Genomic DNA, 27,872 nt, shown 5'->3' on the forward strand with positions numbered 1-27,872 from the left:
ACCAGTTTCTGTCTGAGCGTTTTGCTGGGTCTGAAATGCACCGGGATGTCATGCTTGGAGAAAACTCTCCTGAGTTTTTCTGATACACCGGCTACATAGGGGATGACAATGTTGTTGCGTCTGTCCTTCTTATCCTCCCTCGCTGTTGTCTGGTCTTCTTTTCTGTGCCTCTTTGCTGACTTTAAGAACGCCCATTTAGGATAGCCGCATGTTTTGAGTGCTTCCTTTACATGTGTGTGTTCCTTCTGTTTTCCTTCAGGCTTAGAGGGAACATCCCTCTAAGCCTGAAGGAAAAAAGAAGGAACATGTAGGTGGAAAAATGCACCACTTAGACCAATCAAAAAATGATATGGCAACATGACATTTGGTTGTTTAGGAAAAGGGGGACATTTTAGGAGTGATGGAGAAAGAGAGTGAGAGAGAGAAAGAGCGAGTTTTGAGATATGAGAGATTTGTGACATTTAGCGTGTTTGGGGTGTGTAGTTAATGTGTTGTCTTGTTTAGTTAGTGTGTAGTGTTGTGGGTAGTTTTGTGTTGTGTGTCAGAACAATGAGGCAACTGCTGTCTCCAGGTAGAAACAGGAGTGATACACCTGCTGCTGTCAGACCTGCAGGTATCAGGCTGTGATGTTCTCCTTTACGTTCTCCTAAAATAGTTTGAAATGGTTATTTAAAAAGGGGTAAAAGGTAAATGGATGCAAATAACTTTGTTGTTTGCAAAACTTGTGCATAGGATTTTAAAATCGACAATTTATTTTTGCATTTAAAGTTTTGAAATATGATTTATTAAACATGTTTGTGGTTGTTACAGTAAAATTGTAACTTTTTTTGTTTTTTGTTTTTTGTCTGATTTTAGATCAATTGTGTTAATACAGTATGTCAAAATGAAAACATAACTGTAAATTCAGACACGTGAGGTTGTGCTGAAATGAATGATACCAAACAAGGCAAAGTAAATAGTTTTTAAAGGTGAAATATGGAGGGAAAATCAAAAGTAGTTAAAAAATGGCCAATTATACCCTGGGCCCGAGAGGGTTAAACATTTTTTTTAAAGTAATGCAATAGTTACTTTCCATCCATCCATCCATCCATCCATCGTCATCCGCTTTGTCCGGGACCGGGTCGCGGGGGCAGCAGCCTAAGCAAAGAGGCCCAGACCTCCCTCTCCCCAGCCACCTCCTCCAGCTTATCCGGGGGAACACCAAGGCGTTCCCAGGCCAGCCGAGAGATATAATCTCTCCAGCGTGTCCTGGGTCTGCCCCAGGGCCTCCTCCCAGTGGGACATGCCTGGAACACCTCACCCAGGAGGCGCCCAGGGGGCATCCTTGTCAGATGCCCGAACCACCTCAGCTGGCTCCTTTCGATGTGGAGCAGCAGCTGCTCTACTCTGAGCCCCTCCCGGATGGCCGAACTTCTCACCCTATCTCTAAGGGAGAGGCCAGCCACCCTTCGGAGGAAGCTCATTTCTGCCGCTTGTATCCGCGATCTCGTTCTTTCGGTCAGTCTTGGCAGCCGGGGGTCAGTCCGCCAGGGCCTCCGCTCCTGGCCGCCACCCGGCACACAATGCACCCGACCCCTATGGCGCCTCCTGCGGGTGGTGGGCCTGCGGGAGGATGGGCCCATGTCTCCTCTTCGGGCTGTGCCCGGCCGGATCCCATGGAGTAAGGCCCGGCCACCAGACGCTCGCCCTCGGGCACCCTCCCCGGGCCTGGCTCCAGGGCGAGGCCCCGGTAACCCTATCCCGGGCAGGGTAAACTGTTCCCTCGGTGTCCTTTTCATAAGGGTCTTATGAATCGCTCTTTGTCTGGTCCCTCACCCAGGGGCAGTTACTTTCCAAGTAATTACTTTTAGAATCTTGTAACTCAGTTATAATGAATTACTTTTTAAAAGTAACTTGCCCAACACTGATCATGAGTGACTCCAAGGTTTCTTACTGGGGGTCAAAATTACTGTCTCAAAGACACATGTAGTTGATCTCAACACAATGTTTAAAATTGGTTTGACTTTGATTTATCTCGAACTAAGGGACCATGAAGGTTGATCCTTTCAAAGATTAAACTAGCATTTATAAACAGTTTGTTGCAAAGAGGTAGATCTCTGAAGTAGGTTTATTTTTCAGATCTGGAAGCATGGTTGACCCAAAATATGAGACTTCACCTTCCAACCAGACCTGTGATGCTGTCGACACATCTGCCAGCACTTTCTTTATGGTGGTCTACAGTCTGCTGTTTGTGGTAAGTGTCAAATCTTCAGACTGTGCTCTGTTATACACTGGTTGAAGTTTTCATAAACTGTTCATGTTGAGTCTGAAGGTGCATGTACCAAAGTCTTCTTTCCATCATCTCTGTGTCATGTTCAGGTGGGTCTACCTCTCAATGGCTTCGTCATAAAGTTCTACTGTTGTCAAGCTCAGCAGCAGGCATCGAGCAGCTTGAAGGTCTTCCTGAAAAACCTGACAGCTGCCGACTTTCTGCTCTGTCTCTCTCTGCCACTGCGCATCGGCCACTATAATAGCGGATCTATAATAATTTGGCAGCTCTACTGCAGCTTTGGAGCCTCTGCCTTCTACCTCAACATGTGTGCCAGCATCATATTCATGGGGTACATCGCTGCCAACAGGTAAGAAACTTTTACTGATTTCAGACTGCAGTTCATGATGGTGTTGTTGACTGCAAACCATGCACTCCTGATGAAAGCATGAATGATTTCTGAAGGTGTGACAGCACTGTGACTGATCAGTGAAGTTGTCTACTCCCCTCCTTCCTCTTCTTTCTCAGGTATCTGAAGATTGTTCATCCTTCACGAACTCGTGTCCTGCAGACAGTACGGACTGCCCGCATCATCTCGATGATCACCTGGACTTTTCTTGTGACTACAGGAATTATTTTCATTATCCTGTTTTTCATCACTCATAAATCTCTGCCTTCTAGTATCAGCCGCTGTGTTCTCATCTTTAGTCCACTGGTCACTGTGTCCTTCAAAATCATTCAGGCTTTGTGTGTCGTTACTTTCCTCGTGGTCTTCATATCCTTGGTCTTCTTCTACTACAGCACCTCCCGCAGGGTGTTGCAGGCACAGCAGAGGCAGCTGGCCTCCTCTGGCTCCGAGAAGCTCTTGAAGTCTCGCAGGAACATGTTGGTGCTGGTCAGCATCTTCTGTGTTTGTTTTGTCCCGTTTTACCTGGTTCGACTACCCTCAGTTTTTCTGTGGAGCAGCTGCTCTGTAGGTCCAGTGTTGTACTACCTGCAGGAGGTGACCACCATGGTTGCAACTTTCAATGTCTGTCTGGATCCTCTTGTTTACTTTTTCCTCTGTAAGACTTTTCATGCTCAGGTGAGAATGGCATTCAGGGGGACCAACATCCAACAAGCAAATGAGGAGAGTGAGTAGCAGCTGGACATTAAGGAGGATAGATAAGATGGCGGTGAACATCATATGATTAAAGATCAACTTGACTGGATAGCCCTAGTATGAAGATTTGACATCCAGTGAGGGTCCTGATTTGTCTTCTGTGAGATGAGCAGTTTAGAAGATTATCTCTAAGAGGTTCTAAGTCCAACCTGTGAATTGATTTGGGATTTTTTGTCTTTTTCATCTGCTCATTGTTGCTGTGTTAGATGGTTAATTTTAAGAATAATTCCTTTATGAAGTGAGAAACACAGAGTAAAAAGTTCCAGGCATCTCCAAAAACATTAGAGCACTTTTGCAAATGTAAGATAAGATAAGATAAGAGATAAGGTAAGAGATAAGATAAGATAAAACTTTATTAATCCCTCGGGTGGGTTCCTCTGGGAAATTCGGTTTCCAAAAGCACAGCACCGACAGAAGTTACAGAGTTACAGAATATTATACACACACACACACACACACACACACACACACACACACACACACACACACACACACACACACACACACACACACACACATATAAATACAGAGACAAATATAAATAAAATATACGAAGGGGATCAATAGGATAAATAGGAATAAAAATAGTGAATTGCACATTTCAGGTATTGAGGTCTATTGCACCATTGACCATTAACAAAAGTATTGCACAGTGAAGTGAAGAGGCACTACAGCTTAGTTGTTCCCCCCTCCTTTGTCCTCCTGTTTCCCCTCCCTCTCCCCTCCAGAGAGGAGTTAAACAGTTTGATGGCGTGTGGGACAAAGGAGTTTTTAAGTCTGTTAGTTCTTGTCTTAGGGAGAAGCAACCTTTCACTGAACAGACTCTTCTGGTTGTTTATGGCCGTGTGCAGAGGATGCCCAGCATTGTTCATAATATGTGATGTCTTGATAAATCGAGCAGATAATTGAAGTTTACACAGCACCATTTTCGCATGAAAACATCTTAAAAGTTTATTTTGTGACCCAGAAAGAGTAATATTTCAAACTCCACCACTGCCTTGTTTGGGTTTTGGACGAAATGCATTCTGGGATATTCCATTTCGTCATTTCGAGCTGATTGGAGACCAAAACAGCCAATCAGATTTTTTCGCATTCAATTCTGTGATTGGCTGGTTTTGTGGCACAAATATAACGGTGTACAGAAAGAGTTGAGCTCTTTGGGGGGAAACTCCCACAGGGTGTTAATCTGGGACTCGCCACCATTTGACACTTAGAACTGAAGAAGCTTCTCGGATGAGAGGTGAAACGTCTTAAAGCAACTTAAAGAAGTCCAGACACTTTTCTTTCCAAGCTCCTTGATCTACGATGACCTGGATGACTGAGAACCTTCACAGACTCATGCTGTGTCGATTTCTTCTGTTGTGCTCCCTAAAATCGCCATCCGTAGTTTCCCAGTGTTTTGTTATTAGTTTCCAGTTTCTAGATTTTGGTTCAGTTTTGTAACTGCTTTTTGTGTAATCTGTGCAATAAAACAGCCTCCTTCAGTTCATCCACGTGTTTTGAGTTGTGCATTTAGGTCTTTCCTCCTGCCTGCCTGTTTCATGAAATAAAATAAACACCTCCGTCAAAAAGAGGCTCAAAGAGAAAATAAGTGAGCGTCTCTATTTGTGTCTCAAAGTGATAACAGTATCTTATCTTCAGTGAGTGTTTTGCAGTTTCTACTTTGTGGTTTCTAGCCACAGCTCATCTTTCTACATAAATACTGAGGGGGAAGTACTGAAATAGCAATCAGGTGATGACGAAGACTTAAAGGGGACTGCTGTATCTTCTTTCCAACCTTCTATTTTAGACTCAGATGTGTAGGTTAAATATTTGTTTTGACAATAGAAATGACAGCCATTTGCTGTTTAGTTAGCTCAATAAAATCAGTGGACAGCACCGAGAGATACAACTGAAAAGAAACAACAAGTTATGCAACATGCCTTAATTCGTATGTTACAGCACACAGTGAAAGTGTGTAGTGATTAGAGACTGTGTAGTGACTTTGAGGAAACAGATCATACAAAACAAACTTCATTGGTGATAAGATCTTTACCACTAATAGTAACTGTTAATGGAAGCTGTATTTATTTTAACAGTGTGTAAAGTGCAGAAGAAAATCCATCCATCCATCTTCATCCGCTTTATCCGAGGCCGGGTCGCGGGGGCAGCAGCCTAAGCAAAGAGGCCCAGACCTCCCTCTCCCCAGCCACCTCCTCCAGCTTATCTGGGGGAACACCAAGGCGTTCCCAGGCCAGCCGAGAGACATAATCTCTCCAGCGTGTCCTGGGTTAGAAATCCTGTCCATAAAAATTATGAACAGAACCGGAGACAAAGGGCAGCCCTGGCGGAGCCCATCACCCACCGGGAATGAGTCCGACTTTGCGAACCAAGCTCTTACAACGGTTGTATAGGGATTTAATGGCCTGTAGCAATGGGCCAGACACCCCATACTCCCGCAACACCTCCCACAGGATACCCCGAGGGACACGGTCGAATGCCTTCTCCAAGTCCACAAAACACATGTAGACTGGTTGGGCAAACTCCCATGCACCCTCAAGTATTCTCGAGAGGATTAAGAGCTGGTCCAGTGTTCCGCGACCAGGACGAAAACCGCATTGTTCCTCCTGTATCCGAGGTTCGACTAGCGGACGAACTCTCCTTTCCAGCACCCTGGCATAGACTTTCCCAGGGAGGCTGAGGAGTGTGATCCCCCTGTAGTTGGAACACACCCTCCGGTCCCCCTTCTTAAAGATGGGGACCACCACCCCGGTCTGCCAGTCCACAGTTACTGCCCCTGATCTCCACGCAACATTGCAGAGGCGTGTCAACCAGGACAGCCCTACAACGTCCAGAGCCTTCAGGAACTCGGGGCGGACCTCATCAACACCAGGGGCTCTGCCACCAAGGAGTTGTTTAACTGCCTCAGTGACCTCGCCCCCGGAAATTGGCGGGTCATTCCCCTCATCCCCAGACTCTGCTTCCTCCTCGGAAGACATGTCAGTGGGATTAAGGAGGTCCTCGAAGTATTCCTTCCACCACTTGACAATTTTCTCAGTCGACGTCAGCAGCGCTCCGCCAGCACTATACACAGTGCAGGTAGAGCACCGCTTTCCCTTCCTGAGACGCCTGACGGTTTGCCAGAATCTCTTCGAGGCAGTCCGAAAGTCTTTTTCCATGGCCTCTCAGAACTCCTCCCACACCCGAGTTTTTGCTTCAGCCACTGCCCGAGCCGCATTCCGCTTGGCCTGTTAATACCTGTCGGCTGCCTCCGGAGTCCCACAGGCTAACCAAGCCCAATAGGACTCTTTCTTCAGCCTGGTGGCTCCCTTCACCTCTGGTGTCCACCATTTGGTTTGGGGATTATCACCTTGGCAGGCACCAACCACCTTGCGGCCGCAGCTCAATGCAGCAGCTTCGGCAATGGAGCCGCTGAACATTGTCCATTCGGACTCAATGTCCCCAGTCTCCCTCGGAATGCTGTTGAAGCTCTGCCGGAGGTGTGCGTTGAAGATCTCGCGAACTGGGGCCTCTGCTAGACATTTCCAGCACACCCTCACTACGTGTTTAGGTGCACCGGGTCCGTCCAGCGTCCTCCCCCGCCACCTGATCCAACTCACCACCAGGTGGTGATCAGTTGACAGCTCAGCCCCTCTCTTTACCCGAGTGTCCAGAACATACGGTCGCAGGTCTGGTGATACGATTACAAAATCGATCATTGACCTACGGCCTAGAGCGTCCTGGTGCCACGTGCACTTATGGACACTCTTATGTTCGAACAGGGTGTTCGTTATGGCCAAACTGTGATTAGCACAGAAGTCCAATAACAAAGCACCGCTCGGGTTCAGATCAGGGAGGCCGTTCCTCCGAATCACGCCCCTCCAGGTCTCACTGTCGTTACCCACGTGAGCATTGAGTTCCCCCCCGGAACTCTAAGAAGGCTAGGTACTCCAAACTGCCACTCGGCGCATAAGCGCAGATGACAGTCAGGACCCGTTCCCCGACCCTAAGGCGCAGGGAACAAACCCTCTCATCCACCGGGAAAAACCCCAACGTACCGGCAGCAAGCCGAGGGGATATTAGAATACCCACCCCAGCTTCCCCTGCCGCTCTTGCCCCTTCTCCCAGGCGAAAGCGACGTCCACGCGGCCGTCAGTTACCGGCAGATTCTGTGAGTCAGGAACGCAGTGTTTTTTCTGCTCCATCTGAGCGTGCATTCATGAACACTCTGTCAGTTATTCCTGAGTCTAGTAATTCAATGCCAGTTAACTCTGGGTTATTCAAATGTGAAAAGAGTAATTCAGAAACGGTTAATTCTTTGTCAGATACTCCAAGGTCCGTTAACACCTGCTCTGAGGATTTAAAGGACTGCTTTCATTCTGCCTCTCCCGAGTCCTGTGTTATACTACCCAGGGCTTTTAATCTGAAAGCTGAAAATAAGGAACACTATCTACTGGAAGCTCAGTTAGCCGCCCGGCCAGAAGGTCAGTTAGCCGCCCGGCCAGAAGCTCAGTTAGCTGCCCGGCCAGAAGCCCAGTTAGCCGCCTGGCCAGAAGCTCAGTTAGTCGCCCAGCCAGAAGCTCAGTTAGCCGCCCGGCCAGAAGCTCAGTTAGCCGCCCGGCCAGAAGCTCAGTTAGCCGCCCGGCCAGAAGCTCAGTCTCCCACTCCACCACCATTGTCATCACAACCATTATGTCAGTCACCCTCAGTTCAGCCTCCTGTTCAGCAGCTGGAGGGCCCGAGGAGCCCGTCCAGTCGCCAGCCGCATCCTCATCATCTTCGCCTGGTCCAGCCCCCGCAGCTTCATCATCTTCGCCTGGTCCAACTTCAGCTCCACCCACGCCGTCGCCTGGTCCAGCTTCAGCTCCACCCATGCCGTCGCCTCGTCCAGCTTCAGGTCCCCCCACGCCGTCACCTGGTCCGGCTTCAGCTCCACCCACGCCGTCGCCGGGTCCGGCTTCAGCATCCTCTTCGGCATCCTCATCAACGTGGCCTGGTCCAGCCTCCGCAGCTTCATCCTCGCCTGGTCCAGCCTCTGCAGCTTCATCCTCGCCTGGCCCAGCCTCTGCTTCAGCTTCATCCTCATCTGCCTCGCCTGGTCCGGCCTCCGCAGCTTCATCCTCGCCTGGCCCAGCCTCTGCTTCAGCTTCATCCTCGTCTGCCTCGCCTGGTCCGGCCTCCGTGTCTTCATCCTCGTCTGGTCCAGCCCCCGCATCAGCTCCAGCATCGCCTGCAGTGGCCTCCTCTTCAGCCCAGCCTGGCCCAGCCTCTGCTTCAGCTTCATCCTCATCTGGCTCGCCTGGTCCGGCCTCCGTGTCTTCATCCTCGTCTGGTCCAGCCCCCGCATCAGCTCCAGCATCGCCTGCAGTGGCCTCCTCTTCAGCGTCACCAGTTTCGTTTGGCCCAGCCTCCGCCTTGGCTTCTGCCTCGTCTGGTCCAGCCTCCGCCTCGGCTTCTGCCTCGTCTGGTCCAGCCTCCGCCTCGCCTGGTGCCGCAGGGATCACGCCACCTTCAGCTCCCAAACTACCGCCTCAACATCATCAAACATTTGTCAGGCCGCTTGTTGGGCATCATCACCACCGTGGCCGCCCTCCGGACTTCTGTTGCCACCCCCGCCTTCTGCGTGGACTACACGCCGCCACTGCCTTTCGCGTGGCTGGCCTCCAGACCTGCATTCGCGCCGCCGTTGCCGTCCGCACAGTCGGCCCCCGGACCTGCATTCGCGCCGCCATTGCCGTCCGCATGGTCGGCCCCCGGAACAGTTTCCGCGCCGCCGTTGCCATCCGCACGGTCGCCCTCCGGAACTGTTTCCATGCCACTGCCTACTGCATGGCCGGCCTCCGGACCTGCCCCACTGCCGCTGCCATTCGCATGGTCGGCCTCCGGAACTGAACTGTTTTGGCTTCCTGCGCTGTCGGCCCCCTGAACTTGGCCATCTGGGCCTTTTTTGGACTCTGTCCCTCCGTCCTGGGCCCCCTCCGCCCGCCCTGGTCGGGTAGTTTTCTGTTTTGGTTTTGGTCCATTTTTGTGGTTCTGCTGGGCTGTCTGGAGCCAGCCCTTGAGGGGGGGTACTGTGGAGACACGGGGACCTGAGCTACTAATGGTGGTGAAGTAGATAACTGCACGGAAGACTGAACTGAGGGCGTCTGCACTGGCACAGGGGACTGAACTGATGTCTGTTGTAACGGTGGTGGTGAGAGTGGAGTAGGCGGTGGAGTTGATGACTTCACAGGAGACTGAACCAGAGGTGAGTGCACAGGAGACTGAGCTAGAGGTGAGTGCACAGGAGACTGAGCTAGAGGTAGTAGTGATAGTTGGGGGGAAAGTGGAGCTGGTGATTGAGTGGATGACTGTGCTAAGGGAGGCTGCACTGGGGACAATGGAGACTGCACTGGGGAAAGCTGAGATGCAGGAGACTGCAGTGATGGTTGTGGTGGAGGTGTAATGGGTGGAGGAGCAGCTGAATTGGCTGCGGGTCGGATGGCTAATGGCTCAGTGTCTTAATGGCAGGGCTATAGGTTGAATGACTCGCTGAGTAGCAGCCTGAATGGCTGAGTGTAGTGATGGTTGTGGCGGAAGAGAAACAGGTGGTAGTGTGGAAGATGGAGCTAAGGGTGACTGAGTGGCAGACCGAACTGATAACTGAAGCGATGGTAGAGGTGAAAATGGAGCTTGTGGTGGAGTTAATGGCTGTGCTAGCGTATCAGATCGCTCTCCCCGGGTAAGTCTGCTGGGTCCATATTGTGGTCGCGTCGTACTGTCATGAATCGCTGTGCGGCAGGCAGGAGTTGGACCCAAAATGCAGGACTCACAGACTCGGGGGGGGGGGGGGGTGAACTCAAAACACAGTTTTATTTGCTGGCAAGGAAAAGACATACAAACTAAACTAATCTAAACTGGGAACAACAAACTAAAACTCACAAGGAGACACAGGGAGATCCACACAGCACGAGAGACGACGCGACACTGACTCAGAGAAACACAGGGTTTAAATACACTGGGAAGTAACAAGGGGAATGAGACAAAGAAGGAGGGCACAGCTGGGAGAAATCAGGACTGACGAGACAAGCAAAGCAGGACGCATTCACATAAGACACGGACCATCAAAGTAAAACAGGAAGTTTCACACAGAGACGCGAACTCGACACAGTGGAGACAGCAACTAAGAAACACAGAGACATAAACCATAAGGCAGAGGACTCTAAGAACCGAGAGACACAGAAGCGAACTCAAACATGCAGACACAGACTACACAGAACAGAGGGGACACAGAGAAACATGAAGGGCAAGGGATCGAAACTAGAAACCATAGAATAACTCACACAAGTACAATAATACAAACATCACAAAGAACTAAAAACGCTGGATCAGGAGACCCAGGACTGTGACATCAGGTCCCCATAAGGAGAATCATGTGCTAACGGCTGTCTAAATGACTCGGGTAAAGTTTGTAGCCTGCGTGCTTGTTGTTTTTGTCTGCTTCCACTTGTCTTTGCACTAGGATGATGTCGGCGTAAATGTGCAGTCATATTCGTTGTGTTCCCACTAGTGCTGTCAGTGTTAATCTAGTTAAAATGACATTAACGCCATAACACAGCCAATCTTAGTTAACGAGTTACCGCGGATCGGCCCGTGCGTGGGGCTGGACGGCGTCAACACGTTAACAAGCTAACTGCGCTAACGCACTAGTTCCCACCAATTGAGCACTGCGTGGCACATCCGACATACTGTTTTACTTTTGTCCATGACGCACTTACCTTCAGGGTCATGCTTCACATGAAAACCAAAATAGTTCCAAACGCCAGATCTGAATGAGGGTGGGGGAGGTTCAATTTGCCATGTTACAACGAGCTGTCTTGCTAGCTTGCGTTGCGCTCAGTGGCTCTGCACTCAACAGTGCAGCCTAGGCGGAGTAGTCGAATGCAGATCCACTGAGCGCTCAACACAGACAGCATCGTCAGAAGAAAAGTTGATAAAATAAATAAAAAAATTTGTATTGTTCGGTTCATATGCATACCGAACCGAAAGCATTGTATCGAACGGTTCAATATCGATACATGTAATGTGGCACTTTAACCCATAATTTCATTTGGGATTAATAAAGTATTTTTGATTCTGATTCTTCATTCATCTGAGCTCCTGTCACCTTTTAGCTCAGTGGTTTTCAGTTGTTTGACTTGTGAGGGTGAAGGTGAGGGCCAGTGAAGTGATTAAAGGGGTAGGTGACAGAGTTAACTCAGACAAAATCTGGGATCTGCTCCCTATGATATTCTCTAGTGAAGGTACCGGATTGATGGCACCTTCAACAAATTAAAGGATTGCGAAAAAAGTTGATTCTGTTCATCTCGACGTGCTGTTTTCAGCTGAAGAAACATCATCATTTATTCAAGTGACTTCTTCAGTCTCAGGTGGTTTCCCCAACCTTATAACGACACTGTGACCAAAATTGTTGTAGATCGGGTTCCCTGGCACAAACATAGTAATATAGTGTACACTGTTTAGTGTCAGAAGCCCACATAGCAGACAGGTCTGGCCCGGTATCAGAGCTGGTGTCAAACTGCTGGCTGATTTCTGGCATCGTAAGTGGTATGTCATCCTGATGTGGGCCAGGTCTGGCAAACCAGATCTGGGCCACCAAAGGGCCGTCATTCTTTGCGGTATGTGGGCCACGTGTAAGCACATTGTGTAGGCCAGGTCCGGGCCATACCAATTTTGCTATGTGGGGGAGGCTATAGTTCCTGACAACTGGATAAAATGAGCACCGCAAAAGCCCGAAAAAAGTAAAGAGGACAAAGATAACTTCATTAATTAAATTCTCATTAATAAAGTTAAAAACTATTTCACACAAGGGTTTCTTGGTTGAATAACAAATTATATACATTTAAGAGTATGTCCTGCAGCTTTTAGATGCATTCTTGTTCCAACACACCTGAATCAAATGAAAGGCTTGGTTCCACATTTGATGGCACACTGAAGAGGTAATTCAACCATCTGATTGAATGTATCGATATTGAACCGAGCTGGCCCCAGTGTTTTCTGGCATTTTCAACTCCTCACTGCAGGCATGTCATGTGCCTGCCTGCTTCAAGTCCTCCACCATAATCCCTGTCCCCAAGAAACCTAGGATCACTGGACTAAATGACTACAGACCCGTGGCTCTGACATCTGTGGTCATGAAGTCTTTTGAGCGCCTAGTTCTCTCCCATCTCAGGACCCTCACGGCCCCCCTCCTGGACCCCCTGCAGTTTGCATATAGAGCCAACAGGTCTGTAGACGACGCCATCAACATGGCCCTACACTTCATCCTGCAGCATCTGGACTCCCCAGGAACCTACGCCAGGATCCTGTTTGTGGACTTCAGCTCTGCCTTCAACACCATCCTTCCAGACCATCTCCGAGACAAGCTTTCCCAGATGAATGTGCCTGATCCCATCTGCCGGTGGATCACTGACTTCCTGACGGACAGGAAGCAGCATGTGAGGCTGGGAAAGAATGTCTCGGACTCCCGGACCATCAGCACCGGCTCCCCTCAGGGCTGTGTTCTTTCTCCTCTGCTCTTCTCCCTGTACACCAACTGCTGCACCTCCACCCACCAGTCTGTCAAGCTAATCAAGTTTGCAGATGACACCACCGTTATTGGACTCATCTCGGACGGGGATGAGTCTGCCTACAGGAGGGAGGTTGAACGTCTGGTGTCCTGGTGCAGCCACAACAACCTGGTGCTGAATGCCCAGAAGACAGTGGAGATTATTGTGGACTTCAGGAAGCACACAGCCCCACTCCCCCCCATCATCCTGGCTGACACCCCCATCACCTCTGTGGACTCATTCCGCTTCCTGGGTACCACCATCACCCAGGACCTGAAGTGGGAGCCCACCATCACCTCCGTCATCAAGAAAGCCCAGCAGAGGATGTACTTCCTGAGGCAGCTGAAGAAATTCAACCTGCCAACACGGACGATGATGCAGTTCTACACTGCAATCATCGAGTCCATCCTCACCTCCTCCATCACCGTGTGGTACGCTGGAGCCACTATCAGGGACAAACAGAGACTGCAGCGTGTTGTGCGCTCTGCTGAGAAGGTGATTGGCTGCAGACTCCCATCTTTGCAGGACCTGTACACCTCCAGGACATTGCGGCGTGCAGCTCGGATCTCAGCTGACCCTTCTCACCCTGGACACAGTCTGTTTGACCTGCTCCCCTCAGGCAGGAGGCTCCGGTCCATTCGCACCAGAACCTCTCGCCATAAGAACAGTTTCTTCCCCTCTGCTGTTGGACACATGAACAATAACCATATGACTGTACCCGCCACTAACACATGACCCTACGCTGTGTCACTGCATCATTCCATGTTTGGCACTGATCACCACCTGCACTCATGTATATATCTTTCAACGTAGCACTCTTAATTCTTATTCTCATGTATATATCTCATGTATATCTCATGCACATATCTTTCCACGTAGCACTTTTAATTCTTATCCCTACTTTTATTTTATTTTATTTTTTTTCCATGTCTATTTAAGTGCTATTTATGACACTATGTTTGCACTGAAGCACCGCAGCAATTTCCTAATGTTGTAAACCTGCTCAACATTTGGCAATAAACCCCATTCTGATTCTGATTCTGATTCTGATTCAGCTGTGTTGGAGTAGGGATGCATCTAAAAGCTGCAGGACAGTATGGGCTCAAAATGTGGACATAAATATTTTGTACTTGTAAATCGGTTTTGTACTTGTAAATCAGGATTTGTATGTGTTAAAAAAATTTGTGTGTGTGTAAAAAAAAGTTCAAGTTCAAAAAAAGCGCCCCTCCGACAGCCAAACCCATCTGTTCTCTGATTGGATTGTTACATTTGTGATTGACATGACATTGACCAATCAGATGAAAGGAAGAAAAATAGGGTCAAAATTTGTACTTCTAATTTGCAGGGGTTTGTTTTGGCTAAGTACACACACAAATCTTTTTACGCACGCACAAATTTTTTTACACATACAAATCTTTTTTATGCACACACAAATTTTTTTTACACATACAAATCCTGATTTACAAGTACAAAATATTTATGACCACATTTTGAGCCCATACAGGACTAGGGATGGGTACCGGTGTCCGGTTCTGACATAAACGGTAGTAACCAGACCGAAAAGCAGCGCACATTTCGGTGCTTTATTTCGGTGCTTTTTTTTCCTGAGCTGTGATACACTTCTAGCCAATCATTTTACGTTTCCGAGGATAGTAGGCGGGTCCGGGTACGTACGTTCTTTTATGCAGAGCTACAGATTAAAAATGCCCAAGGCGAAGCGGTCAAAAGTCTGGCTGTACTTCACAGCAAAATATGCAAACTCAGCAGCCTGCAACAAGTGCTTTAAGCTGATACTGTGATACTGTCAAAGGAGGTAACACCTCGAATCCGATGAAACACCGAGAAATGCGCCATATTTGATGGCAGCAGCAGCCGTTCTTCTCTGCGTGAGTAGCTTAATGTTGTTCGTGTGTAATTTACGTTGAGTAGGCTAACCACGTTATTACATTAATGCATGTAAGGTGAACTAGCAAACATCATCATAGCTACACAGTGTTGGGGAGTAACGGAATACATGTACCGCCGTTACGTATTTAAAATACAAAATATGAGTAACTGTATTCCGTTACAGTTACCGTTTAAAAAGGTGGTATTTAGAATACAGTTACTTTGTTGAAATAAATGGATTACACGGCGGTACTTTCCTGTTTCATATTGTCGCAGGTCAGGACTGTTTCGATTTTGTTTGACAGCTACATTCTGTAGTTCCAGGCGGCAGCGTTGCGGTTGCCATGGTTACAGGGGGACGCTCTGCGTGTTTCCTGGGTGAGAGGCCTTTTTGTTGTTGTGCTAAGCTAATAGGCAGAATGCTACAGGCATAGCCCTAAAGAATGTAGCCTCATGGGCAGTGTAGTCCGTGCTGCAGGGAGAATGGACTGCCATACTCGTTATGTGTCTGTGAGCGCAAGGTGGAAGAAAAAGGAGAGTCGAAAAGTACGAGTTGTCATCGAGCAAAAACGGGAGCTGGAAGCATGTAAATATAATAATAACCACTGCAGCCAAGAAGAGAGCCTGATGAGCCCAGTTGTAAGTAAGCTATTAAGACTCGACTGTACACTGTGTTTGTGTTTTCCTCCGAAACAATAAGTTCTGTTGGAGCAACCTTTCAACGCTTCTCTCTGTCTCTCGCAAGCAGAGTTGACCCAGACAACAAAGTAAAGCCATTTTTCGGCTACAAGCCCAACAAGGAACCCGTATTAGTCAGAGGTCCCTTTAATACGGTTCGGAGCCGCGGACCTTCAGTAATAGTAATAAATCACACAGCAATAGTACATTCACGTAGTTGTAAAATGCATGATAATATATTAAGTAATCCAAAGTATTCAGAATACATTACTCTCATTGAGTAACGTAACGGAATACGTTACAGAATACATTTTAGGGCATGTATTCTGTATTCTGTAATGGAATACATTTCAAAAGTAACCTTCCCAACACTGTAGCTACATGCGGCTGTCTTCTTGTTTGATGGCAGATACTCCCTTCACCCTGGCCAAAAAGGCTAAAATGACCAAAGAAAAAGAGGGAAACAGCTAAACATGAGAGGTTTTTGGACAAAGTTTGTTTTTTTTCCATTGTTTAAGCACTGCTTCCAGCTAAGAGTGATGCCATATATGCCCCATAGCTGCAGAAAAGGCTAACATTGTTATCTTTTTACAAAAAATCAGCTGAATATGAGAGGTTTTTGAACCAATTTTGTGTTCTCCATTCTTTAAGCACCGGTTTGAGCACCGTTTGAGCACCGGCACCATTTCAAAAGTACCGATTTGGCACCGGTATCGGATAAAACCTAAACGATACCCATCCCTATACAGGACAGTAGCTCTCAAGGACTGGAGCTGGAGACTGTTGGGATTAATTTTTATCTGTAAGGCTAATATCTCATAATTTGCATCACATACAGTATTTGTATTTTATTCTTTACTGCACACAGTATATTGTAGAGCAGTTGTGCCCACTCTGATACAAGCAGACACAACACTTTCTCACAACTCCCTCACAGGAATGTGGCCTCAATCATGAATCTGCTGTTATGATATGCACTTTGTCCACTTCTTTAACTCTACAGGCCTGACTGGAGGGCAAGAGGTGGTTGCCATGGTAATGGGAGCGTTGCTAGCAGAAGGTTAAATCTCTATATAAGAAGATGCCCAGAAAGCTGCAGAAGAAGAAACGTGAGCATGTATCAGACCTAAGACACCTTCAACTGATTCCACCAATCATGCTAACATTCTGTTTCTGTGACCCGCAATACAGTTACAATACAGAAGGTCCCTGGTGCTGTGTAACAGTAATTTTAAATTGTAACAATTTGATAATGATTCGTGAAAACGTTTAATTGGAGGAAATTAGTCTTCTCTCATGAAAAAAAACCTAACAAGATTCCTGTTTTATACATTTTAAATATAAAAATCAGTTGATGCATATTTTAGACACTGATATCTATAAATGTTTTTTTTCTGAATTAATGGATTTGGATGAGGAGGGGAAATGGTCGTTGGTTAATGATGGGAAATGGTTTTCTCCAGTGCGTTCATAGTTTTTGGATCAGCATTCAAGGCAGCTGTGGCTCACGAAGCAGAGTGTGTCATCTACCAATCAAAAGGTCAGTGGTTTGATCCTTATTGATCCACATTGTACACTGGAGTTTCTTTAAAAACTGAACCCAGATTTACATCAGCCTCATTGCATCCATTGGCCAGCACCATCAATCGATTGACCTTTGAGCTGAGGAAATATTTGAGTTGTTCAGAAAGTCTTGGGATCCATGACACTTGTTTCAGATGCAATCTGAATTGGCTTCAGGTGCTGTCTCATGTTAGCTGTAGTGATGAAGAGGTGAAGGACATTAGTAAAAAATCAATCAGTGTCAATAAAGTGAGTCAGTGCTAAAATAAGAAGTGTAGCAGCAGCTGATCAGAGAATGACTCGACTCTTTTGGACACGTGTCGTGTCAGTTTAACAGTGAAGACAAAGAGGAAATAGGCCAGTGTGCAGGGCAGCAGTGATGTCACTGTGCATTTCCTTAGTTACAGTGGTACCATCACACTGAGAACGGCTGAAGCAACTTTTCCTCCTCGCAGCAGAACCAGAGGTGAGTCCTGATGGTGTCTGATTCTCACATTTAATACTGACAGAAAAACTAAATAAGATCATTTTAAACCAGTCCTGATTTAAGGAACAAAAGTAATTGGGTTAGTGTTTTGGAAGCTAATCTGGACATACGATTACAAGTCTATTATTGACTAAGGTTCGTGGTGTCCTGGTGCCAGATGCATGGACAAACAACCTTACGCTCAAACATGATAATGTTGTTTAGAACATACTGTGACTAACACATCATTATATTTAGAAAAAAATCAGGAAGGGGTCAAATACTTTTTCAGCACAATATAAAACCTGTTTAACACAAGTTATCAGCAAGTCAGGTTACAAGAGACGATCGATCATTGTGTGTTTTCTGATTTACAGTGATGCCATTAAACCACCAAGGCTTTATGACTTACAAAAATTTAAATTCTAACTAACTTTTAACAACTAATCAGGAAGTTACGTGTCTGAGTTTTCTGTGCAGCAGTTTCAGTGGTCATAAACAGGAAAGACAACAGGGTTGAGGTTAGAGCTGCGCTGTGTCTTTTATCAGAATCAGAATCAGAATCAGAAAGGGTTTTATTGCCAAATGTTGAGTGGGTTTACAACATTAGGAAATTGCTGCGGTGCTTCAGTGCAAACATACTGTTATAAATTACACTTAAATAGACATGAAAATAAAAATAAGAATAAGAATTAAAAGTGCTAATAAGAATTAAAAGTGCTAAGTAGATAGATAGATAGATAGATATGTACATGATATATACATGAGTGCAGGTGGTGATCAGAGCCAAACATGGAATGATGCAGTGAACACAGCGTAGGGTCATGTGTTAGTGGTGGGAACAGTCATATGGTTATTGTTCATGTGTCCAACAGCAGAGGGGAAGAAACTGTTCTTATGGCGAGAGGTTCTGGTGCGAATGGACCGGAGCCTCCTGCCTGAGGGGAGCAGGTCAAACAGACTGTGTCCAAGGTGAGAAGGGTCAGCTGAGATCCGAGCTGCACGCCCCAGTGTCCTGGAGGTGTACAGGTCCTGCAGAGATGGGAGTCTGCAGCCAATCACCTTCTCAGCAGAGCGCACAACACGCTGCAGTCTCTGTTTGTCCCTGATAGTGGCTCCAGCGTACCACACGGTGATGGAGGAGGTGAGGATGGACTCGATGATTGCAGTGTAGAATTGCGTCATCGTCCGTGTTGGCAGGTTGAATTTCTTCAGCTGCCTCAGGAAGTACATCCTCTGCTGGGCTTTCTTAATGACGGAGGTGATGGTGGGCTCCCACTTCAGGTCCTGGGTGATGGTGGTACCCAGGAAGCGGAATGAGTCCACAGAGGTGATGGGGGTGTCAGTCAGGATGATGGGGGGGAGTGGAGCTGTGTGCTTCCTGAAGTCCACAATAATCTCCACTGTCTTCTGGGCATTCAGCACCAGGTTGTTGTGGATGCACCAGGACACCAGACGTTCAACCTCCCTCCTGTAGGCAGACTCATCCCCGTCAGAGATGAGCCCAATAACGGTAGTGTCATCTGCAAACTTGATTAGCTTGACAGACTGGTGGGTGGAGGTGCAGCAGTTGGTGTACAGGGAGAAGAGCAGAGGAGAAAGAACACAGCCCTGAGGGGAGCCGGTGCTGATGGTCCGGGAGTCCGAGACATTCTTTCCCAGCCTCACATGCTGCTTCCTGTCTGTCAGGAAGTCAGTGATCCACCGGCAGATGGGATCAGGCACATTCATCTGGGAAAGCTTGCCTCGGAGATGGTCTGGAAGGATGGTGTTGAAGGCAGAGCTGAAGTCCACAAACAGGATCCTGGCGTAGGTCCCTGGGGAGTCCAGATGCTGCAGGATGAAGTGTAGGGCCATGTTGATGGCGTCATCTACAGACCTGTTGGCTCTGTATGCAAACTGCAGGGGGTCCAGGAGGGGGGCCGTGAGGGTCTTGAGATGGGAGAGAACTAGGCGCTCAAATGACTTCATGACCACAGATGTCAGAGCCACGGGTCTGTAGTCATTTAGTCCAGTGATCCTAGGTTTCTTGGGGACAGGGATTATGGTAGAGGACTTGAAGCAGGTAGGCACATGACATGCCTGCAGTGAGGAGTTGAAAATGCCAGAAAATACTGGGGCCAGCTCGTTTGCACAGTGTCTGAGGGTGGCAGGAGACACACCGTCTGGGCCAGGAGCTTTTCGAGCATTCAGACTCTTAAACTGCTTCCTCACATCTGCTTCATGAATATGAAGAGTTGTGGTGGGAGGAGGTGGTGTGAAATCCTCTTGTGTGGGGTGAGGAGGGGGGTGTTGTAGGTGAACAGTTTGAAGGTGGTGATGGCTCTATGGAGGGGGGAGAGGTGGGGGAATTAGTGTCCAAAGTGTCTCTATTGTTGGGGCCGTTGGAGGTGTGAAGGCTGCCTGATGGCTCGTCAAAACGGCAGTAGAAGTCGTTTAGGGTGTTGGCTAAGAGCAAGTCATCAGTGGAGTGGGGGGTTTTAGGCTTGTAGTTGGTGATATTCCTAAAACCTTTCCACACAGAGGCCGAGTCATTCTCTGAGATCTGCTGCTGCATCTTCTCAGAGTGCTGATGTTTAGCAATGTCCACTTCCTTAGTGAACCTGTACTTGGCCTCTCTGTAGCAGTCCCTGTCTCCGCTTCTGAACGCCTTTCTCTTTTCCAGCCACAGCTTTTTGAGTTTAGCAGTAAACCAGGGTTTGTCATTGTTATAACTCACCCTGGTGCGTAATGGCACAATGCTGTCCTCACAGAAGTGGATATAGGAGGTGACAGTGTCCGTAAACTCGTCCAAGCTGTTAGAAGCAGCCTTCATTGTGTCCCAGTCTGTAGACTCCAAACACGTGCGAAGCTCCTCCACAGCCTCGTTGCTCCACAGTTTTTTGGTCCTCACGACAGGTTTGGAGAGCTTCAGCCTCTGTCTGTACGCGGGGATTAGGTGGATCATGACGTGGTCAGAAAGTCCGAGTGAAGCGCGGGGCACCGCACGATAGGCCCCGCTGATCGTGCTGTAACAGTGGTCTAATGTCCTCTCCTCTCTGGTCGGGCATTTAATATACTGCTTGTATTTGGGAAGCTCATGGCTCAGATTGGCTTTGTTAAAGTCCCCAAGAGCAATAATGAGGGAGTCCAGGAATGTCCGCTCCATGTGCAGTATCTGCTCCGCGAGTGCGCACTGAGCTGCCTGCGCATCTGCATCTGGCGGGATGTAAACAGCGGCCAGGATGAATGAAGCAAACTCCCGCGGAGAATAAAACGGTTTGCAGTGAATAAAAAGGTATTCCAGAGAGGAAGAGCAGTGCTGAGCAATCATTGTTACGTCTGTGCACCAGCCACTATTAATGTAGAAGCAGACACCTCCACCTTTGGTCTTACCAGAGAGAGAGGCCTGCCGGTCCGCGCGCAGCAGATGAAAGCCCTCCAGCTTGAGCGCGCTGTCCGGGATGTCCTCACAGAGCCACGACTCCGTAAAACATAAGACACAGGAGGAGGCAAAGTCTCTGTTCATGCTTCTCATCAGGTCCAGCTCGTCTATCTTATTCCTGAGTGAGCGTACATTGGAAAGGAAGATCCCAGGAAGAGCAGTTCACAGTCCGCGTTTCCTCAGACGCACGAGTGCACCGGCTCGCTTCCCTCTCTTTCGGCGTCTCACTTTCCTGATCAGAGTCTGCAGTAAATCTGCCGCAGATGCGACAAATATTGGAAGTAAATCCCCAGGTGTTGTAGTCCTGTAGTTAAGAAGCTCTTCTCTGGTGTAAGAATATCCAGAGGAGTGCCCAGACACAGAAGTTATGCACAAAAACAAGACAGAAGTAATGCACTGAAGCACCAGGGCATCCATACGCGGCGCCATCTTGGATATGGTTTACAATTTAACCTGGAAGACATAACAACAGAAGTAACTTTTCATCATCACAAAAAACTGCAGAGGGATACGTTAAATACAGGTCCAGCTGGATTCTCAGACTCACATCTTTTGTGCTTCTGCTGATTTTAAAAAATGACAATTATCATTTTTAATAGTTCCTGACATGTGGAGCAAAAACAATCAATGATTAATAACACAGCTGAGTTCAGCGTTCAAGAGATGTCAATCCAGCATCATGATAAAAAATACTTTTAGTTAACTGAGCATGCAACCTCAAAGTTCATCTGTTCCAAGTAATTAGTTTCTCTCTGGTCCCAGTGTGTACCCTCTCGTTTCCCACCCTCTCGTTATCAGAATCAGAATCAGAATGGGTTTATTGCCAGATGTTGAGGTTTACAACATTAGGAAATTGCTGCGGTGCTTCAGTGCAGACAATAAGAATTAAAGTGCTATGTAGAAAGAAAGATATGTGCATGAGATATACATAGAAAGATATATACATGAGTGCAGGTGGTGATCAGTGCCAAACATATATACATGAGAATAAGAATTATGAGTGCTACGTAGAAAGATATATACATACAGGCAAGATATATATCCTGCCTGTATTTAAGTTAAGTGTTTCTAGTTTCTATTTTTTTTAGCTTTGTATGTTTGTGCTTTAGCGTTCAGTATTAGAGTAATTAAAGCTGCCTCTTTTAGTTCACTCCCTTTGTTTCCAAGTCCTGCTATTGGGGCCTAGCTCTGCCTACCACACAGTCATCGTGATAATTTCAATGTCAAAGTCAATTTTACTTATATTGCACATTTCATTCTTTAAAGGAATTAAAACAGCAAAACAAAACATTGAAATATATAAACTTGCAGGCAATTCGAGTAAATTCCTTTAACTTGATATCCAAGCTCATTGGAGTCCAGGAGGCCTGCCATGACTGCCCTTCACCGTCAGGCCTGGTGTCAGTACCATGTGCACTGGAACGTGAACATATAGAGAAACGTTATGTTCAGCGATGAGTCCAGGTTCTGCCTACAGCTCACTGCTTCAGCTTGTGCTTAATGGATTGTCATAAGATTCATGAGAGTGTTGACTTATCTTTACTAATGAATGCTTCCTTCCACAACTAAGGTACTAATGTACAGAATGTGTGTAGGTGCATGTGTGTCTGTGCGTTTCCAGCCATACCATACATAGACATACGACCTTTCAATGAACTTAACGTGTGTGTATGAGCTATGCTCAAAAAGCAGAAGCATCTTGCTAAACTATAAAAACAGAAACTTGCAATTCATCATATCTGAAATGAACATTTAAAGGTGTGAAATCTCGCATTTTAATAGAACAGAACAGTCTGGTTTAAAGCTATTGTATGTTTCCTTCCACAACTGCAGACTGTAACCTGTAGCACAATATCTAAAATTGTTCCAACATTAATTTAACAAAACAAATTAAGAGTGAATCATTTTAAAAAATGAACCTATAAATTCAGTTTAAAAGACTGTTTTTTTTTAAAGTGTTTTTTTTTCCAGCACCAGAAACATGGTTCACCCCAAAAATGAAACACTGTCTTCGGACCAGAACTGTGGTAATGTCGACACATCAGCCAACCCTTTCTTTATGCTGGTCTACAGTCTGGTGTTTCTGGTAAGTTTCAAATAATCAGATTGTGGTTTTTTTTAAGGAACTGGTTTAAGGTTCTCTGTGCATCTACAAACGTCCTGTTCTCTCCGTCCTCTCTGTGTCTCTACAGGTGGGTTTACCCCTCAATGGCTTCATCATGAAGTTTTACTGTTGTCGGGCTCGGCAGCAGGCATCCAGCAGCTTGATGGTCTACCTGAAGAACCTGACAGCTGCTGACTTCCTGCTCTGCCTCTCTCTGCCACTGCGCATCGCCCACTATGCCATCAGGTCTCCCATCATTTGGCTGCTCCACTGCACAGTTGGAGCTTCTGCTTTTTTCCTCAACATGTACGCCAGCATCATATTTATGGCGTACATCGCTGCCAATAGGTAAGAATCTTTACTGATTTCAGACTGTAGTTAACAACAACGTAAAAACTAGATTAAGTGGTTAAGTACACACCCTGTGCTCCTCACAAAAGCATGAATGTACCTTTTTCTGGCTCAGTATTTACTTTTGCAGTTTTGGCACTGTTGTGATTAGTGAAGTTGTATTCTGCCTCCTTCCTCTTCTGTCTGCAGGTATCGGAAAATCGTACATCCTTCAGGAACTGTACGAACAGTACGAACTGCGAGAATCATCTCTGTCATCACCTGGGTTATTCTCCTGGCTCCAACAATCACTTTTATCAGCTTTTTTATCAGCTCCAAGGAACCTTTGACCTCTAATTACTGTGTTGATTCCTTTAGTTCATCAGTCAGCCTGCTGTACAAAATCCTCCACACCTTCTCTGCAATCATTGTCCTCTTGGTCTTCATATCCATGGTCTTCTTCTACTACAGCATCTCCCGCAGGGTGTTGCAGTCACAGCAGAGGCAGCTGGCCTCCTCTGGTTCTGAGAAGCTGGTGAAGTCTCGCAGGAACATGTTGGTGCTGGTCAGCATCTTCTGTGTTTGCTTTGTCCCCTATCACCTGGTTCGACTTCCCTACCCCTTTCTGCGGACCAGCTGCTCTGTGGGTCGAGTTTTGTACTACCTGCAGGAGGCGGCCGCCATGGTGTCAGTTTTCAACGTCTGTCTGGACCCTGTTGTTTACTTTTACCTCTGTAAGACTTTTCGAGCTCAGGTGAGAAAGGCGTCCAGGAGGACCAACATCCAACAAGCAAATGAGGAGAGCGAGAGCAGCAGGGAGCAGCTGGACATCACTACTTCAACACCAGTGATGTAAGGCAACATACAGCATTTTATAAAATGACGAGATTTGCTTTTGTTTTGAGAGTCCGATTAGTGAAACCAGTATCATGGATCCCCGTCCTCATGAACCGCAGGACTTCTTCTGTGCTCAGATATCAACATGAGGCTGAACTCAGCACAAACACACAGGTGTCAGTGTTGCTAGCATTTAACTTTAGCATGAATGAAGTGAACCAGTGTGTGGGCAGATTCAAAGAAAAAATGCATATCATTAAATATCTGTCTCTGGAAACAGTTTTAACATTCACACATATCCAGATGAGCTTTTTATCTCTCGGCAGTAATCTCTACATTTTATTATGAAAATCTTAAACTCTAAAAGGCTTGGAAATGAATTTACTGCTTTTGCTTATAAAGAAAATATCTAAGATTTCCAGGCTGGTTTGCTTCTTTACTGATTTTCAACACAGATGTTGTCACATGTTTGTTCTGCACTGGAGCTAAAAAATAAATAAATAATGTTTTAATGTTTTGTTTGGTTGTTTCAAAGAATTAGTGATGGGATTTCCGGCTGTTTTTAGAGAGCCGGCACTTTCGGCTCCGAACCGCTCTTCAGGTTGTTTTGTTGCTTTAGATAATTTATTATTAACAACAATATAAAATTAAGCACAAACGGAATTACTAATGAAAAAAAAAGTGGTTTTATTTATATATGTTTATATATAAATATATGCGGTGGCCACGTACAACACGTACAAACTCCAAAACACATTTCTAGCGTTAACTGAACTTCCAAAACAGCTACTTAGATCACTTAAATGACACAATTGAAAGCATGTGTGTATTGTTTGTGTTTTTATACACAAGCACTCATATATATTAAAATAATTTAAAAAAATGTTTATTTACCTGTTACTACCACACACCAAATCCAGTCGTTGGAAGTGCGCCCAGCATCCTGGAGCACTTCTGTTGTGTTTTGTACATGTTTTGGAGTTTTTACGTGCTTTGTCTCTAGGAGCCACCGTAAATATACTTTTATTTATTTACTCCACATAAAATGTAATAAATAAATCATATAATACTAAAACCAACTATTCACATTTCAGCTTTTAACTATTTAAATTTTCAGCTTTTTCCTTTTAAGGAAATTTTAAGTGAAACAACACAAAACACTGCAAACCACAACACAATAAAATATAAATTAAAATATGAAAACAAAAAGAATCACATTCTCTGTCATATGGGCCTGCATGAATAAACTTTCTGAATCCTTTATCATCTGCAACTGAAAATAGTTGTGGATGATTACTATACCTTTCTAATGTGACATTGTTGTCCCTGGCTCTCTTTCTCTCTCTCTCCCTTCCGCTCTGTTCCTGTGCTGCTGCGAGTGTAACTACCGCCCCTCCCCCTCTGCCCAGCGTAAAGCACAAGGCTCGCGTGCAGAGTGAAGCGGAAAAAAGTGCGAGAGAGGGTGAGAGAAGGAAAAAAGAAAAATAAGGAGCTGGCTCGTGTCGTTCACGTCAAAGATCCGGCTCTAAAAGCCATTTCGTTTGCGACAGACACATCACTACAAACAATTATATGTTGTTCCTCACTGGTCAAGCTGCCCCTTTTTTGACTCCCACACTGATGCTTTTCTCTGCAGTTTGCACCATTTGTGAGACTAACAGTCTCACTTCCAGGTGCCTATCAATTTTCCATCAAACCATAAAGGGAAGCTGGATTTTAATAGAACCTATACTACGCAATTACTTTTTATTTAGTTCATGCACTGTCTCTGAAGCACCCCCAAAAATGGGCTAAAATCGTCCCTGGAGTACAGTGCTGCAAACACCGCGAGATCTGCGACTTTATCACTTGAACGGGCGGCTCTTAATTCTCCTGCACGCGCTTTTTGGTGAGTTCGCGAGAACGCGCAGGAGATATCAGCTGTCCGGTGTGCTTTCCAGTCATAGACCGAGTGCGCTGCTGGTGGATTCACACTGTAGTGATGCAGGAGAACCAGGAGCTGGAGCAGCGGACTGCTGGAGCCCCCACCTCCTCCTCAGGAGCCCAGGTCAGTAAGCAGGACGCGTGGGTTTATATCTGATCCTTCTCGGTGTGGGTAGAAGAATACACAAGTATCTGCCGGTTTTTGCCTCCGCGGCTCTGAACCTTAGTCAGGAAACCGCTGGCTGTTCCGGGATCCGTGACTGGCTCGTAGACGGTGTTGTGGCAAAAAGTGATTGCCTGCAAAAAAAATGGTTTCCACTGTTTCCATGTGTTTTTTATGTGTAATATCTTTAAGTATGTTGCTAAATAAACTTTTGTGAACAGGTATTACAGAGGGGTTATATATAAAATTTAAAAAATTACCTGTTTCTCAAGTATCTTTATTACTGTGTCATTGTACTTACATTATAATCAATCAGCTCCCTTTTGTCCACTTAAAATATGTTTACAGAACTATTGTTGCAATTTCAGCTGTCCTCTTGGCCAGATTACTCTTAAAAAAGACATTTTTCAAGTCAAAAAGGTTTTTTCTCACTGAGGCTTCATCCGTGGTCTATGCCTGTAACACGTGTTTCTCCAGTGGAAATGTTTAGAAGCCTTTTCTCTGCTGTTCAGCCCTCTGATTCAGTCCAGCGCAGAAGTCCCGACAGAGCATCCTGCTGTTAAACAGCAAAGACCCAGTGCAGCTGCCAACTGGTGTGGATAACCCGAGGTGTCCCGCTAGACTCCGACAAATCTAACAATAAACATATAAAACAGCCAAACATTCTAATAAATACGAAGCAAACTGAATAATATCTCCTACAGCGGGTCTCTCTCATTAAAATAAATTTCACTGCTTTTAAATCATTTCTTAATAAATCCAAAACATTTCCAGTGAAATTAATGTTTTAAATAAACACGATAAACTGTTTAAATTATTTTTAATAATCAATGTAAAATACAGATTTTAAAAAATGTTATAAACGAATAAATATCCTTTAAAGCTGTTAATGTAATGTAATGTAAACAGTAATATGTATGTTCTTGTGTTGGGGTGGTGCAGCCTTAAACATGAGGGAAAGTAATCACAGTGACAATAATGTTAATGATCCAGGGAAGCCCCACTGGGTCATCGTGCAGGGCTCAGCAGATGTGCAGCTCTTCCTTAGATGTGGATAAACTCACAGGCACACGTGCCACATGGTGGTGCTGTACAAGAAGAGGGTCGTGGGTATGAATCCAGTCTGTGCTGTTCATATGTTCTTCCACTGTCCAGAGGATCACTGTGATTCTAAATGAAGTCAAAGAATTGTATGATCCATCGTACCAATCGTTTTTCTCGTGACAGGAATAATGAAACAACTTTTTCAGGGGGGGGGGTACAGTACATGTCCTCAGGGAGGTGCTAAAGCTAACAGTGTAGGTCTCTGATGGAGTCACAGTCTGGTCCAGCTGCTGATGTGTGTGTGTGTTGGCTGGCATGGCACACACACCAACCATGAATAATCAAAGGGCCTTTTCATTAGAACCTGCTCAGATTAGCTCGACTGGTTTTCCATAGAGATTGACAGACCACATGACTTTCGCGCATTGCATTGTGGGTACGAGTGGCAACATAATCAAAACACTGCATCAAGCGCTA

General features: G+C 46.1%; 2 protein-coding genes across 3 annotated transcripts in view; one reads left to right on the forward strand and one right to left on the reverse strand.

The window, feature by feature from the left end:
* LOC308411170 (P2Y purinoceptor 14-like) overlaps positions 1 to 24,546 on the forward strand; it is a 164,037-nt gene extending 139,491 nt beyond the window's left edge. Inside the window, exons 2-7 of one of the 2 annotated variants that reach the window (XM_080904952.1) lie at positions 16,545 to 16,650; positions 17,005 to 17,081; positions 17,506 to 17,570; positions 22,966 to 23,080; positions 23,187 to 23,446; positions 23,639 to 24,546. In XM_080904952.1, the coding sequence (XP_080761078.1) occupies positions 22,976 to 23,080; positions 23,187 to 23,446; positions 23,639 to 24,284 (1,011 nt within the window). In that variant the 5' untranslated portion in view covers positions 16,545 to 16,650; positions 17,005 to 17,081; positions 17,506 to 17,570; positions 22,966 to 22,975 and the 3' untranslated portion in view covers positions 24,285 to 24,546. Of the gene's footprint in view, positions 1 to 2,118; positions 2,234 to 2,358; positions 2,619 to 2,776; positions 3,923 to 16,544; positions 16,651 to 17,004; positions 17,082 to 17,505; positions 17,571 to 22,965; positions 23,081 to 23,186; positions 23,447 to 23,638 lie in introns of those variants that run through there. The other variant, XM_080904953.1, reaches the window with a different exon arrangement.
* LOC308400470 (uncharacterized protein) lies at positions 17,225 to 21,755 on the reverse strand (the record flags this gene model as incomplete). The annotated part of the gene is made up of 3 exons (XM_080888195.1): positions 21,542 to 21,755; positions 20,082 to 21,447; positions 17,225 to 17,298 (listed from the first exon to the last, which is right to left on the reverse strand). The coding sequence occupies exons 2-3, from the start codon at positions 21,085 to 21,087 to the stop codon at positions 17,225 to 17,227; spliced, it is 1,080 nt and encodes a 359-aa protein (XP_080744321.1). The 5' UTR covers positions 21,088 to 21,447; positions 21,542 to 21,755.
* Positions 24,547 to 27,872: the final 3,326 nt, after the last annotated feature.

The sequence above is a fragment of the Rhamphochromis sp. 'chilingali' genome (genome assembly GCF_963969265.1).
Source record: "Rhamphochromis sp. 'chilingali' genome assembly, chromosome: 1".
Lineage (NCBI taxonomy): Eukaryota > Metazoa > Chordata > Actinopteri > Cichliformes > Cichlidae > Rhamphochromis > Rhamphochromis sp. 'chilingali'.